At 42.5% G+C, this 14,936-nt stretch overlaps 1 protein-coding gene across 1 annotated transcript; it reads right to left on the minus strand.

Moving 5' to 3' along the window:
* Positions 1 to 1,768: 1,768 nt before the first annotated feature.
* LOC117282102 (prisilkin-39-like) lies at positions 1,769 to 10,169 on the minus strand. The gene is made up of 3 exons (XM_033750424.1): positions 10,113 to 10,169; positions 6,833 to 7,022; positions 1,769 to 1,888 (listed from the first exon to the last, which is right to left on the minus strand). The coding sequence occupies exons 1-3, from the start codon at positions 10,128 to 10,130 to the stop codon at positions 1,797 to 1,799; spliced, it is 300 nt and encodes a 99-aa protein (XP_033606315.1). The 5' UTR covers positions 10,131 to 10,169; the 3' UTR covers positions 1,769 to 1,796.
* Between the last annotated feature and the right edge of the window lie 4,767 nt (positions 10,170 to 14,936).

The raw sequence follows: 14,936 nt of genomic DNA on the forward strand, positions 1-14,936 counted from the left end.
TCGCTAAGCTCCTCGCCTTTTACTTGACTCGAAGGTTCATTACCGTGCTCACAAGAGCTTGTCACTAGCTCCTATACAGAGCCAGATAAATCCAGCTCGCATCCTGTATTTTGAGATAATTATTTAATATTATCCTTCTTTTCTACCGGCAACAAACTTGTGTCTCTCTGAAGAGACAGCGTAACTCAATGTAGTAACTTGGCTACAGGCTGGGCGATCAGAGAATCGGAGTTCGATAACTGGCAGAGGCAGTGACTTGCCGCATTCGGACCGGTTCTGGTGCGTACAGAGATTCTGGGGTAAAGCGGCAGAAGCGTGAAGCTGATATCTCGCACCCATTTATTGCCGATATTAAAAGTGCGTGGTGCTTAGTTAATATAGAATATGAACAAATTTATTGAGCCGGTATAGCGACTGGCTACAGGCTGGATGATGCGTGGAGCTATACCTCCACTCACCCATACGTCTTCATGTCGAACTGCACAGGGAGAGTGTTAACATTTAATATAGTCGTCAGATTTATGCCTGAATGTCTAAAGTGGCCTCTTCCTTTAGGGGTTTACTTACTTACTTATGGAGCTGAGCCCTTCTTGAGGAGCCGCCAATTCTGCAGCTACTCAAGAATTTCCCAGCATTTTATGGAACCTCAAGGTTCATTACCGTGTTCACAAGAGCCCTCCACTGGTTCCTATCCTAACCCAGATGAATCCAATTCATACCATCCCATCCTATCTCTTTAAGATCCATTTTAATATTGTCCACCCACCTACACCTTGGTCTTCCCAGTGGTCTCTTTCCTTCTGGGTTTCCCACCAATATCCTATATGCATTCCTCGTCTCCCCCATTCGTGCTACATGCCCTGCCCATCTCCTTTAGGAGTTTCTGACAAAAATTTCGAATGTATTTCTCATTTTTCACATGGCGTGCTTTAGGTCTCAAATGTTATATTCCTCCATTTGATTGCGCAACAATGTTTCGCGAAGGTTCGTATGGTGGCATCCCTCATTATGCAAGATAAGTACTGCTGTTTCCACTGTAACAAATTCAGATATTCTCCTCAGCATTCATGTATGTTAAGTGATGCCAGTACTGAGTAATTTCTTAGGTCACGTAAATACATATATATATATATATATATATATATATATATATACGTTTTTTATTACGATCTCTCACATGAACACATCTTACGGCATTGCTTTATTCTTAACTGTTTTATTAGGTAAAAAGAAAAAAAGACAGACAGGCCGTTTTAGTCCTTAGGGTTGTGAGACGTCGAGGTTCCCACATTTTTATAGACAATCGGCTCACAGATGGCGGTTAGGATGTCAGCCTTACGTTCCGGCCGTCCTTTACCCCCAACAACTTTCCTGATACTAATTTCTGTTAGAGCCTGAGTCGACCCCAGGACCATTGTGCGACTGCAATGATTATATCAATTGAAAAAATCCAGTGACCTCATCGGAAATCGAACCCGCTATGTTGCGGCTTGTAGCATAGTGCCTCAATCAGCTACGCCACCGTACGTCGGACAAGTACAAAAAACAAAAATTACGGAACGATTGAGCATATATTTTGAGTTCTGTCGTAATGAGAAATATACATAACATATCTCGATATACGTAGTATGTTTTCTTAATTCTTACTTCTTTTTTATCTTTATGATAGATATTCGCCCTCTGTTTATGCGTTCAGCTCTTCGACATGTTTCTGCACGATAGAAATGTTAAAATATACAAGTGTCGATTTTATTACTCATGTAGCCTCATTGTGTTTTGAAGTGTATGTTGAGCCTTCACCACCAGTAGCTGGGGTAATAGCCGTAGGAGCCATAGGAGGAGTACAGGCCGTGTCCATATCCATAACCGTAACCATAGTAAGGGTAACCTGCAACACACAAGAAAAACATAATGAGATTACATTTTATAGGGGCCATTGTTACAGATGCACTGTTTACGCGAAATTAAACCTCAAAGTATTTATTATTATGTAAGATTTGAGGATTTCACGGCGGTGACTATGAAGAAAGCGGTCTTCTGGGATGTGGCACCGTGTAGATGTGATGTTAACCGTCGTTTCGGGGGAACGTACCGCCTCCATCCTTCTACCCTGAAGATGGAGGCGATACGTTCCTCCAAAACGTCGGTTAACACCACATCTACACGGTGCCACATCCCAGAAGACTGCTTTCTTCATATTTATTATTATATTTAAACTGCAAATGGGTTTTTACCCGGTGGCAGTGGTACTACANTAGGAGGAGTACAGGCCGTGTCCATATCCATAACCGTAACCATAGTAAGGGTAACCTGCAACACACAAGAAAAACATAATGAGATTACATTTTATAGGGGCCATTGTTACAGATGCACTGTTTACGCGAAATTAAACCTCAAAGTATTTATTATTATGTAAGATTTGAGGATTTCACGGCGGTGACTATGAAGAAAGCGGTCTTCTGGGATGTGGCACCGTGTAGATGTGATGTTAACCGTCGTTTCGGGGGAACGTACCGCCTCCATCCTTCTACCCTGAAGATGGAGGCGATACGTTCCTCCAAAACGTCGGTTAACACCACATCTACACGGTGCCACATCCCAGAAGACTGCTTTCTTCATATTTATTATTATATTTAAACTGCAAATGGGTTTTTACCCGGTGGCAGTGGTACTACACAAATACACAACACACATCACACAAGATAACACACGGCATATATAAAAACAATAAAGAACACACTACACAAAATGAATATACACTGCAAATACGATTTATATAACAAAATCAAATACAACTACGATACTGTCTAAGGGAATCAGTTTTGAATTAAGAAGTGAACATGAACCCCGACATACCGGGTGTCCTAAAAGTTCCTTTACCGATGCAGTGAAGTGTGATTATGCTTTACTTGCGTTGAGATTTTTGTTTGCAACATATGCTAACAGTGTTATAGTAGCATTTGTTTCCGTCAGCTGTTGTGTTCTTGGTGTGTTTAGTCAATTTGTATTTTTCTGTAAATAAAGTAGTATTCCCCTCCCACTGGAACTGGAATACGATCTCGGTGAAGTGCCTTTGGCGACACTCTGTACTTCTGTCATACTCGTACATGATCATCTTCAGGGGCATCATATTTCCGGAGGAACATTTACATGAATTAATTGTAATTATTATTTACATTAAAAATTTATTTTTACAGTTGGACACCTCTGAACATAGCTGTTTATAGCTGAAACATATCAGGCTTTATATATTTTTTCTCTTTGGCGTACAGCCCCAATTTGGGCCTTCGCCTACCTCCATGAAACTATCCGTTTCACTTCGGTTTACTAGATCTTAGACATTCGGTAGGACTCCTTGGGCGGGTGATCAGCTCATCTCAAGCCCTCTATCTGTACACAAACAGAAAAACGCACATACACACATACACATACCAAACATCCATGCCCTGAGTGGGATTCGAACCCACGATCCCGGTTTCCGAGCAGCCGAAGAGAGTGCATGCCTTAGACCACTCTGCTACCGTGACCGGCAAGGCTTTGTAATTACTTATTAATTAAAAACCTAATGCGTTAATGGTGCTCTTGTGTTTAAGTTAATGATATGGAAATTAATTCATGACATTTAGGCCCAGAAAGATCACGATTCTCTTTTCCATAATTACACGTTCTCGTCTTTCTGTCTTCTAAGAGTGACTGGATTGGTCATTTCTGCCTTTCTACCCGTCTCTTGAGTGTCCTTCATCTCGAGAACTGTTTGACGGATTCTAATTAATTGTGCTTTTTTTATTGCTAGTGGGATGCGACTAAGTCCCTTGTACTACGGCCACTTCTGGCCTATTGTACCAGCCCCAGATGATAGGTGAGTATGATTGTGGAGCAATTGGTGGAATAAAGATTGGCAGGGGAAACCGAAGTACTCGGAGAAAACCTGCCCCAGCGCCACTTTGTCCACCACAAATCTCACTTGACCAGACCCGGGATCGAACTTGGGCCGCCGCGATGGGAAGCCAGCGAATAACCGCTTGAGCTATGGCGCGGTTATTAAATTTTGTACTTAATAGTTTTACGAAACGTTGTCGAGCCCTGTAAATTCTAATTGAAATTAGACGTGTATAACAAAGAGTTTACTTGAAGCCCTAAGTGCGTTCCTGTGTGTATCTCGCTAAATGTTATCTCAGAGTAGGATGTTTCGATTGAAAAATGTAGACAGCAGACGTTTAATGTCCAGTAAATTTTCTCCGTACATCTAAAGGGTTTCGAGATGATTAAAATGTATGTTATAAGTACATCTTCGAAATTTAGTATATACGTGTAAGAAGAAAGTTCTTGAAAAACCTAATCTCCTACATTTCCTTTGATACGACACGGGAAAACGAATCGTTAAACATTTTTTATATTGTTTCGTGTGTTTTCGTTGCCGCAGTAACGTTTTTACCGAGCAGTTGCCTAGCAACGAAAGGGGGATACACATACAGACACGCAGACTGATGTGAGCACACCGTTGAGATCGGCTAAAGCGCCATACAAAGTTTCATAAAGACTGGTTTAGGTATTCAAAAGTTGATAAGGGGGAAACACAGACAGCATGGTGATCTCATAAGCCTGCTTTTATTACTTTAAAATAAAGGAAAAAAGCCTAAAAATTGTCCAGGGTCTCTAGAATACTATCGCGGTTGAGAAAGAAAAAATATAACGAAATCTCTGTTGACACCATAATGCTTTAAAATCAGGGTCGTTTTGTTTTGTTAATATAGCACCTGAGTGCTGGAGTGAACTATGTCCACCAACACCGATTTTCGGGAAAATGGTTTTGAACTTAAGGAATGAGCTGCAGTTTAAATGTGACTTAGATAAAAATACTTTGACGTCTAGATCCGTTGCTAAGCAGTGACTCCAGACCGTTTTGGGGCAACGGCTCGGTAAACATTTTTCCGTTGCTAGGCAGCAGAATTTTAATAATGGACTGCAACAATGGAAACGGGGTGTTTCTACGTGGTCCGTACCGAGATGTTACAAGCAAGGAGCAAAGTTGGTTCAGTAGAGTTCTGCACGGGAGGCTGTGAAGAGAGGAACTGAGCGCGTGAAGCTGAAGAATCTCTATTGTTAGAAGCCGTTTCCAGGGAACGGCTGGAGAAGACACAGCATGATGGAAAAGACTTAGCGTGTGCTATGATGATTTGTGAATTGTCAAGGTTTGCTGTTGCGCTGTAATTGCTTGTAGTTCCCAGTCGTGTGTATAAGTTTTCAGTAAATTTTGTTACCAATCCAAAGCCAGTCTATAATCACTCAAAATCATGACAGTACATTCTGAAACCTATGGGAACATGTGGAGAGAGCGCAACACAATAGTGAGAATCAAGAAAAATGTGTTATCTCATTTTCGTCCCAGATATGAGATAGATGGCATATTAAGCAGTTTATTCATATGATCACCCGAATACGATGTGAAAGGAACGCGCATGAATACTTTGTGTGATGTGGCATGAAGTAATTGCGGTTTTATTATATAAACTGCGCATGCCCAGTGACTGAGAAGTGAATTACAATATTATGTGCCTGAATGCACGTATCATTGGGTCTGGAACATATTCTGAAGCACGTAATTCACACGTGACACATACTTCTTTCTACACGGTTATTTTCGGGCGTAAGAACTTCGATTTATTTCTTTATACCAATATGAAAAGTAACAGACTCAATAACGAAAGAAGATAATTTAATAATTATCAGATCGAGAGGGTTGGCGTAGCGGGAAGAATCTAGAATCGTATTTTGGGATGTTTCCGGTTCGAATCTTCGCCGAGACTCACGTTCAGCATGACGTATTTCGTGGTTCTTCTTAGTCCGTACAGGTAAATGCCTGGGTAAAACCTCGGTTAGGCCATGGCTGCATCTCTCCATACAATTTCCGATTTATCATTCGTCTATTATCCTAACATTGAACGTTATATTTTCTATAGACTGAAAGTGTCCTTAACTAATGCACAAGAAATATTGTCTTTTAATATTGCTTTGTTAAGGATATCAACCCGATAAAAATTACATCCGAAATTCAGTTAATTAACGTGTCTGGGTGTGTCTTTCAACAGCACAGTCATGCTTGGTTTCTGGCTCGATCGGGAACCTTGATCATATTTTTGTTAATATTGCATCTCAGCATCCCATTGCAGTGATGTGTCACACACGTTCACTTTCGTCTTAAATGTAAGTTTGTTTACAATTACTCATTTACGTAAAAATAAAAATTAAAAATAAACCATTAAAAATATGCAATTTCTAACGGTTAATTCTTAATTTTTATGTAAAGGAGTAATGGAGTAATAGGACTGGGGATAGCTCAGTCTGTATAGCGACTGGCTACTGGGTAGGGATAATAATTTTCTCCACGTCGTCCAGACCGGCTCTTGGGCCCACCCAGCCTCCTATTTAATGGGTACCAGGGGCTCTTTCCCGGGGTTAAAGCGGCCGGTGTGTGAAGCTGACCACTCATCTGCAACTATTGACCCCATACGCCTTCATGGCATAGTGCTTAATTAGTTAAGCATAGGGACAACTTTACTTTTATGCAAATTAGTAATTCTAAATAAAGTAACATTTAAGACGGAAGTGAACGTGTATAAGTGATATGTTTGTTGTTTCCAAACTTTTGCATGTTTTAAAATGGGGCCTCTTCTTCTACGACGACAGAAGGGGTCTTACTACTACTGGTCACTCCTATGCGGGCTCTCACTCACTCACTCACGCCTCTGACCGTATTTCGGTCAGGTCGGTCAAGTGAATTGTGCTCGGCCTCGCCAGCAAAGTCAGTGTTGATGTCTGAGGGCTTGCTTACCCCATCCGTACAGACCATGGTGACTATAGCCATAAGGGTAACCACCATAGAGTCCGTATCCATAGCCTAAACCATAGGAATTTGCGGGCTTGAGCGTCTCTTTCGGCTCCGACTGCTCCAGGAGTTCCGTCTCGGCTGGAGCACCAATCACCAGCGCCACTATCGCCACCGCCACTGCGAGGAAAAGGCCCTGTAAAATAGCCATCACTTCATCTGGTGTCGATATTTCGTTAGACCCATACCAATCTACTTACCATCTATTTCATAGCTGTTGTCTTGCTAGGTTCGACCCTGAAGATGGAGGCAGCACATACCTCCGAAACGGTAGGTGCTATACGTACTCTTCGACTTTGTAGCTTATTCATAGAGGTTGGAGCTTTCGTTTGCTTCGTTGTAATGAAGGATTAAATCAAATTTCATCTTATGTTATAAGAAGTTAATAGGCGTTTCGGAGGAATGTACTGTCTCCATCTTCGTGGTCAAAGAGTAAGCCAATCAAGTGCCAAGAAGCAGGCAGAGAAAGGAGAATTTTGCTAAGGAAACTTCTTGGAAAATATGGATAAGAACTGACAGGAAATCAGAAGGGAGGATTTTAGGAAAGTTTGTTCTGAGGACCGAACATGGTGTTCAGTCTTCCGGTTCTGCTACCGCTGCATTACTGCAATTGGCGTCATGCAGTAATAAAATTCACCACATAGGATTTCAGGTTCTCACAGCGATGGGTATGAAGAGTTCTGTCTCCTGGGATATAGCGCTATGCAGGGTCTGGGGTTCTCACAGCGGTGGTTATGAAGAGTTCTCTCTTCTGGGATATAGCGCCGTGTACTCCGTTGAAAGTCAGCAGACGTTTCGGAGGAACATGTCGCCTCTACTTCCACGCAGGTTTCTTGCTAGGTTTATTCTTAGGTCGTGAGGATTGAAGCAACATGTTCCTCCGAAACGTCGGCTGAAATTCAACGGACTACATGGCGTTATGCCCCAGAATATAGAAATCATAATAAAATTCACTGTTTCGATTTAAAAGAGGAGTGTCTACGCAGTGACGTCTTATTTTGTAAAGTTATTTTCGTCCTGAAGAATATATGTCTGCCCAGTGTATGGAAACATTCTGCATATCTGTGCTCATACACGTACATGCAAATCAATTCTAACGAACGAATGCATAAGTCACTGACTAACTAACTGACACTCACTTTATGGAGCAGAGCCCTTCTTAAACTCCTGCCAGTCACGCAGCTACTCAAAAAATTTCCAATATTTTTGGAACCTGAAGGTTCATTAGAGTATTCACAAAAGCCTTCCACTGGTCCCTATCCTCAGCCACATCAATCCAATCCATACCACCCCATCCAATCTCTCTAAGATCTATTTTAATATTACCCACCCACCGCCTCTGTGATCTAGTGGTCAGAGTTCCTGGCTACAGATCCAGAGGTCCCGGGTTTGATCCCGGCGCTACCACATTTCCTGAGAAGTAGTGGGTCTGGAAAGGGGTTCACTCAGCCTCGTGAGGATATTGAGGAGCTATTTCAAGGAAACAGCGGCTGCGGTCTAGAAAACCGAAATTAACTACCGTGGGGATGCATTGCGCTGACCACGTGACACCCTCTATCCTCTAAAATTGGCACTAACTTCGCTGACAAGCGGCGGTAGCTCGGTCGGTATAGTTCGCTCGCGGGCTAAAGCCATTGCGTTTTATGATGTAATACAATTATAAATTATCAAATTATGGTATTTTATTTTATCCCTGATTTATTTAACGACGCCCTCAGTATCTCAGATTGTGTAGCTAAGACTTATATGATGATCAGTGGATAATGAATTAAAAGGTATGTGGAATGAAGTGGTCATGACATTGTTTCAGAACTTGCCTGGCGAGACAGAAGTGAACCTTGAGAGCTATCACTTACAGCCGTTTCAGTTTAAATCTCGGCCGGTACACCAGTTATTTTGACTAAGATGGCTGGTGCTTTCCGTCATTGCTTCCAAGCAAATGCCTTGAAAATTACCATGATTAGCACATGACTCCTTCCTTCGAAATCCTCTCCAATTAATGGTTCTTTTATCCTTCGTTGCTAAGAGCTTCGTGAAATAACCCAGGGTAGCCGGTCGCCTGACTGAGATTTGAGCCCAGTACTCTCCAAGTAAGGAGGCCAGCGCGGTAACGTAGTTGATTGAGGCACTATGCTACAAGTCGGAAGGTCGCGGGTCCGATTCCCGATGAAATCATTGGATTTTTCGTTTAACTTAATTCTTCCAGCCGCACTATGGCCCTGGGGTCGACTGAGCCTCTAACAGAAATGAGTACCAGGAATTTTCCTGGGGGTGAAGGGCTTCCGGCGCGTAAGGCTGACAACCTCACTGGCATCTGTGAGCTGATTGTCTAGAGAAAATGTGGGAGCCTCAACATCTCACAACCCAATGGGCCTCCACGGTCTCTTACAGGGATAGCTCTACCTTTTTATATATTTTTTACGTAATGAGAAGTTTTTCAGTAGACTGGACTCATTCAAGTAGATTTCATGACGGAAATTTGTCAAACAGACGCTGCATCTACGGATTACTTTGCTTGAATCTTCGGGTATCACGACAACCGGGAATCCCCTAGCGTTTGAGTTCCTATGGATAGTTAGTTCAGCGTATGCTTTATTCTACAGACTTAGTGTAAATCGTTTCCATTTTTTGCCAACATTTGACAACAATTAGTTACTATAGGATTCTGACGATAGTGTATAACACACAGAGATACTGGGTTTTCGGACTTTATCCATCGTCCTGGTTTTAAGATAACTGAGAAAAACACGACGTTTCTACGGCTCTATCTATCCTGGTTCCACGCTTGTACGTATTTGGAACAATTTGTAATGTATATTTTTCTTATTAGCTCTCATGGATTTAGCCTGGTCTCAGGTGTTTATAATCTTCATGTTTTGTGACATCGGTTTGTCCAGTGATTGAGGCTAGCTCTTTCTAAGGGACCCAACAGAATAGGTGTTTTCCCTCACCTGAGGACGGAAACAGATCCAGTTTCCGAAACCTCGTGTTTTTCTTAGTTATCTTAAAACCAGGACGATGGATAAAGTCCGAAAACCCAATATCTCTGTTTGACAACAATGGCTGATATTTATTTTTCAGTATTTGTATTGTCGTATTGTATTGTTCAGTCGACCTCGAGATATATTAAGTGAGAAGTTTTAAGCTCGCTAGCAACTCTGTCAAATTGAACTGTGATAATCACTGCATATCTGAAAATAATTATGGAAAGTCTTGTATGACTTACAGTTCTGCAGAGAGCCATTTTGATGTTGGAGCCTAAACAGTTGTGTTTCTTGGCTGTTGGTTTCTGTATACGTAACTGACTCCTTTCCTCTCTTTATATACTTCCCAGAGTTCTCAGTGTTTTGCTTGCGAATCCAGGAAATAATGAAACAGTGGGTGGGGACAGATGGTCTGCCATGAGGGACACCACCATATTTAACAAAGAAACTAAGGACAAATAGATTAAGTCTGTTGCCTTGACATCCAAAAGACAATAAACCGTAGTGGAACGAAAAAAAAAAAAAAGAGAGACATGCTACTGTGTCCTGACTTTGCGTTTGTGGTTGTCGTGCTCTTAAGTTTAGCACAATATTTATGAAATTGAAGTGTTACCGTTAGTCAAGGACTATTGCTTTCCTGGTACACTTCGGTAGCCAGCAAGTTTTATAGTGTATTGAAATTTAAAATTTTGTGGAATATTTCAAGGCCACATAGCGTCGAATTGTATAGCATCTCCTAGACTAGCCTGTTTTATGGGATTCATTTAAGCATGTTTTAATTAGCCTAACTAGTTTCATGGGTTGGCTTATGCCATACAAGAAGAAGATTGAAGAATTCCGTCTTCTTGGATGTGGCGCCGTGAAGATCTGGTGTAAATTGTATAGCATCTCCTAGACTAGCCTGTTTTATGGGATTCATTTAAGCATGTTTTAATTAGCCTAACTAGTTTCATGGGTTGGCTTATGCCATACAAGAAGAAGATTGAAGAATTCCGTCTTCTTGGATGTGGCGCCGTGAAGATCTGGTGTAAATTGACGTTTCGGTTGAAGGTATCGCCTCCATCTTGAAGGCAGTAAAATCTGCGAGCAGAGTGGCTGCTGACTGAGTCACCAGTCGACTGGTGACTGAATATTGAGGCGATACGTTCTTCCGAAACGTCGGTTTACACAAGATCCACGCGTCGACACATCCCAGAAGACGGCATTATTCATAGTCACCGCCGTGAAAACCTCAAATCTTACACAGAGAATAAGATTTTTTCATTAAATGTTTGTGACGTTTGTCTGCTATTGATTACAAAACTGTTGAATTCTAAATTGCGCATTGTTTTGGTTAAATTTAGTCATACGTTTCGGAAGCTGCATTTGCTTCCGTCTTCAGCTATTAAAAAGGGGAAAATCGTATTTATTTCAGTGCCATATCCAGATTTAGTCTCGATCACTGGGTTAGGCTAATTATGTTTAGGGGGTCCAACTGAATAGAATGATTTCCACTTTTGAATATCTGATGACGGAGATAGATCCATCTTCCGAAACGTCGTAGACTGTTAAACGTAACTAAGACAATGGACAATATCGGGTGAAACGATATTATAACAAGAGGATTTCATGAAAGAAGAATTGTGATCTTAACCCTCTAGATTTTAATCCTCTTAAAATGTTTCAAATTATTTTTAATGTGTTTAAAGCAGTAAAGAAGTGTTCCCGCCCGTCTCTTTTCGGCGGAATGAGATTTTAGGATTTTGACCAACAGAACGATACCCCAAATTATGTCACATTGATAAACGGACAGCAACGAGAAACTGCGAGACAATGATTGGACGTAAATCTTTAAAAGAAAACGGCTATTATAAAACTTGTCAACATTCTGCGGATTGGGCGGTTCGATTCTCTTCTGAGGCAAGATATTTTTTCTGTACTTCACAGCGTCCAGACCTGCTGTGGGGCCCACCCAACCTCCTGTCCTCTTCTTTCCCCAGTGATGAAGCCGCAGGATGGTAAACCTGACCACTTACAAGAACGGTATACGTCCCTCTCTCCCGTACGTCTCCATTTTTTTTGTTATATAGTCCCATTTTATTTGCAGTCTGTACTAATACATTCAGTAAACTGTTATGATGTACATGACTTGAAGAGGAGAGCTCATTTGCACTCTTCTTTAGAGGGTAGGCTTGAGGCTTCGTGTGACTTTTGGAGGAGTGTTTACTAGCTAGATCTTTAATCTAGAATTATTGTTATACTATTGCAACATGAATCTGGTGGGCAGATCATTTGGCAGATGTCTTCGCAGTCGCCTCAAGTCCGGTGGCTCCGTAAGGCGGGCGGCTAGGTTGTCTGGATGTGCTCTGAGCCGAGTATTGTATGGGGCGCTGTATCGGCGAATTTCTTCTCTCACTGTTGGTATTTGGAGATGTCTTCGGATGACTATGTTCGGTACGTACCAAGGTGCGTCCACTATCATGCGCAAGGCTTTAGCTTGAAATCGTTCTAGGATTGCTATGTTTGAGTTTGAAGCTGTACCCCAAAGTTGCATTCCATAGGTCCAGATTGGTTTGAGGATTGTTTTGTATATAAGGAGTTTGTTGCCTGTAGAGAGTTTTGATTTACGTCCGAGTAGTCAGTGCATTTTGGTGAGGGTAATTCCCAGTTGTTTCCGTTTTGCTAGGATGCGTTTGTGCCAGGTAAGTCGTCTGTCAAGGCGCAGTCCAAGATACTTGACGTCTTCTTCTTGGGGAATTGTGCGTTGTTTATGTGTACCTGTGGGAATGTTTCTTTTCTTGTGGTGAACGTAACGTGGATCGATTTGAATTCATTTACTTTCTCCATTTTTTTTATCCAGTTTTGAATTGCTAGTAGGTTGGTTTGCAGTTTCTGCGAAGCAGCAGCCGGATCGTTATCTGTGGCTACCACGGCGGTGTCGTCAGCAAAGGTTGCTGTGATTGTTTCTGAAGTGGTTGGGAGGTCTGCAGTATATAATAGGTCGCTGCCTTGGAGTACGCCCGCGTTGATTGGGAATAGTTCTGTGTGCTCTGTTTCAGCTTGTACGAGGAAGTGTGTATTCTGCAAGTAGGACTTGAGGATAGTGAAGCAGTTCGGAGGGAGAGACCGTTTTAACTTGTATAGGAGTCCTGTATGCCATACGTGTACTTTGTCAAATGCTTGCGAGATCTCCAAAGATGCTGCAGAACGTATTGTTTGTTATCTATGGCTTCATTTATCTTAATGAAGCTTAGGAACAACTTTACTTTGTTTATTGAGACTTCATAAGAAAATTTACTGTTGATATCCGCATTTACCTGTAGAATCCAACATAAAAAGCAGTTTATGTTATTACTGATGTTGCTTTATTGCTAGTGGGTGGGACTATGTCCCTTGTACTGCGGCCACTTCTGGCCTATTGTACCAGCCCCAGATGATAGGTGAGGGCGATTGTCGAGCAATTGGTGGAATGAAGATTGGCAGGGGAAACCGAAGTACTCGGAGAAAACCTGCACCAGCACAACTTTGTCCACCACAAATCCCACTTGACCAGACCCGGGATCGAACCAGGGCCGCCGCGGTGGGAAGCCAGCGACTAACCGCTTGAGCTATGGCGCGGCCCTATTACTGATGTTAGTGAGAGGGCACTCTGTAGCGTAGTTGGTTGAGGCACTATGCTGCAAGCCGGGCCGCCCCATAGCTCAAGCGGATAGTCGCTGGCATCCCACCGCGGCGTCCCGGGTTCGATCCCGGGTCTGGTGAATTGGGATTTGTGGTGAACAAAGTGGCTCTGGGGCGGGTTTTCTCCGAGTACTTCGGTTTACCCTGCCAATCTTCATTCTACCAAATTCTCCATCATCATAATCACCCGGGGCAGGCTACAATAGGCCAATCAGTGGCCGCCATGCCGAGTGGACCCAGTTGGACTCCACCCCCACTAAGCGAAATGCTACAAGCTGGAAGGTCGCAGGTTCAAATCCTGATGAGGCAATTTTATTTTTTCATTTGACCAAATCCTTCCAGCCGAACTATGGCCCTGGGATCGGCTCAGCCTCTAACAGAAATGAGTACCAGGAATATTCTGGGGGGAAAGGGCGGCCGGTGCGTAGTGCTGACACCCTTACCGCCATCTGTGAGCCGATTGTCTAGAAAATGTGGGAACCTCAACGTCTCACAACACCATGGGCCTCCATGGCCTGTTACAGGGATAGCTTTACTTTTTTACTTTGAATAATAAAAGTGTAGAAATCAAATTAACGAGAGATAAGTAATTTGATTAGTAGTAGCTGAGACCACATAGAGTATAGTGCTAGGATAATTAGTGAATAATGAATTGGAAAGGATGTGGAAGGAAGCGATCGTGTCCAAAATTTTTGGTAGTGTTCCGGTATTTTGCCGATCACAGCGCCTGCGCTAAGGCAGAGTTTCTCAACTGCCGGGCCCTGGCTTCAATTATACCCGGCCACTGGTCTAAGGCATGAACCGTCTTCGTCCTCCCGAATGCTAGGATCGCGGGTTCGAACCGCACTCAAAGCATGGATGTTTCTATATGCGTTTGTGTTGTTTTTTTGTAGGTAGCGGCCTTGGGACGGGCTGATCCCCCGTCCAAGGCGTCCTACCGTTTGTGTATAGGTTAAGAAAGTGAAAAGCGGCCTATGTCCACATGGGCTGTAGAGTCATAGATAGGTTACGGTACTTAAATGCAGAGTCTGAAGAATCAAACGAAAATTCTGTCAGGGTAATCCATGTTTTCGGTTGAGATTCGAACCGGGCACATCACAAGTCAGAAGTATGACCGCTTTTGTTAGTTTGTTCGATAAAATAAAATAATATACGCAAGAAATAAAACAACTGAGTTCTGAGTTCTCAAGACCATGAAAATGTTCAGACTTTCGTCGTTATTATATCGTACAGCTTGCCAGAGGTCTCGTATCATAGCCTAAAGGACCATAATCAAAGACTGATTTCCCGCGAGCGTTCCTGGCAAGTCATGGCGAATCATCAGTTGTGTGCCTTTATGGAGACAGCCCCATTGAAATATAAGATTCACCAAGACGCGTCTGAAAAAAGTTGAGCACCGCAGATGC

This window comes from Cryptotermes secundus, unplaced genomic scaffold (assembly GCF_002891405.2).
Source record: "Cryptotermes secundus unplaced genomic scaffold, Csec_1.0 scaffold201, whole genome shotgun sequence".
In the NCBI taxonomy this organism is placed as follows: Eukaryota; Metazoa; Arthropoda; class Insecta; order Blattodea; family Kalotermitidae; genus Cryptotermes; species Cryptotermes secundus.

Excerpts from the sequence above, each read along its gene's own strand:
- LOC117282102 (XM_033750424.1), bottom strand. Across the intron at positions 1,889-6,832 it reads CCATGGTCTGTACGGATGGG|GTTACCCTTACTATGGTTAC; the intron begins GTAAGCAAGCCC and ends TGTGTGTTGCAG.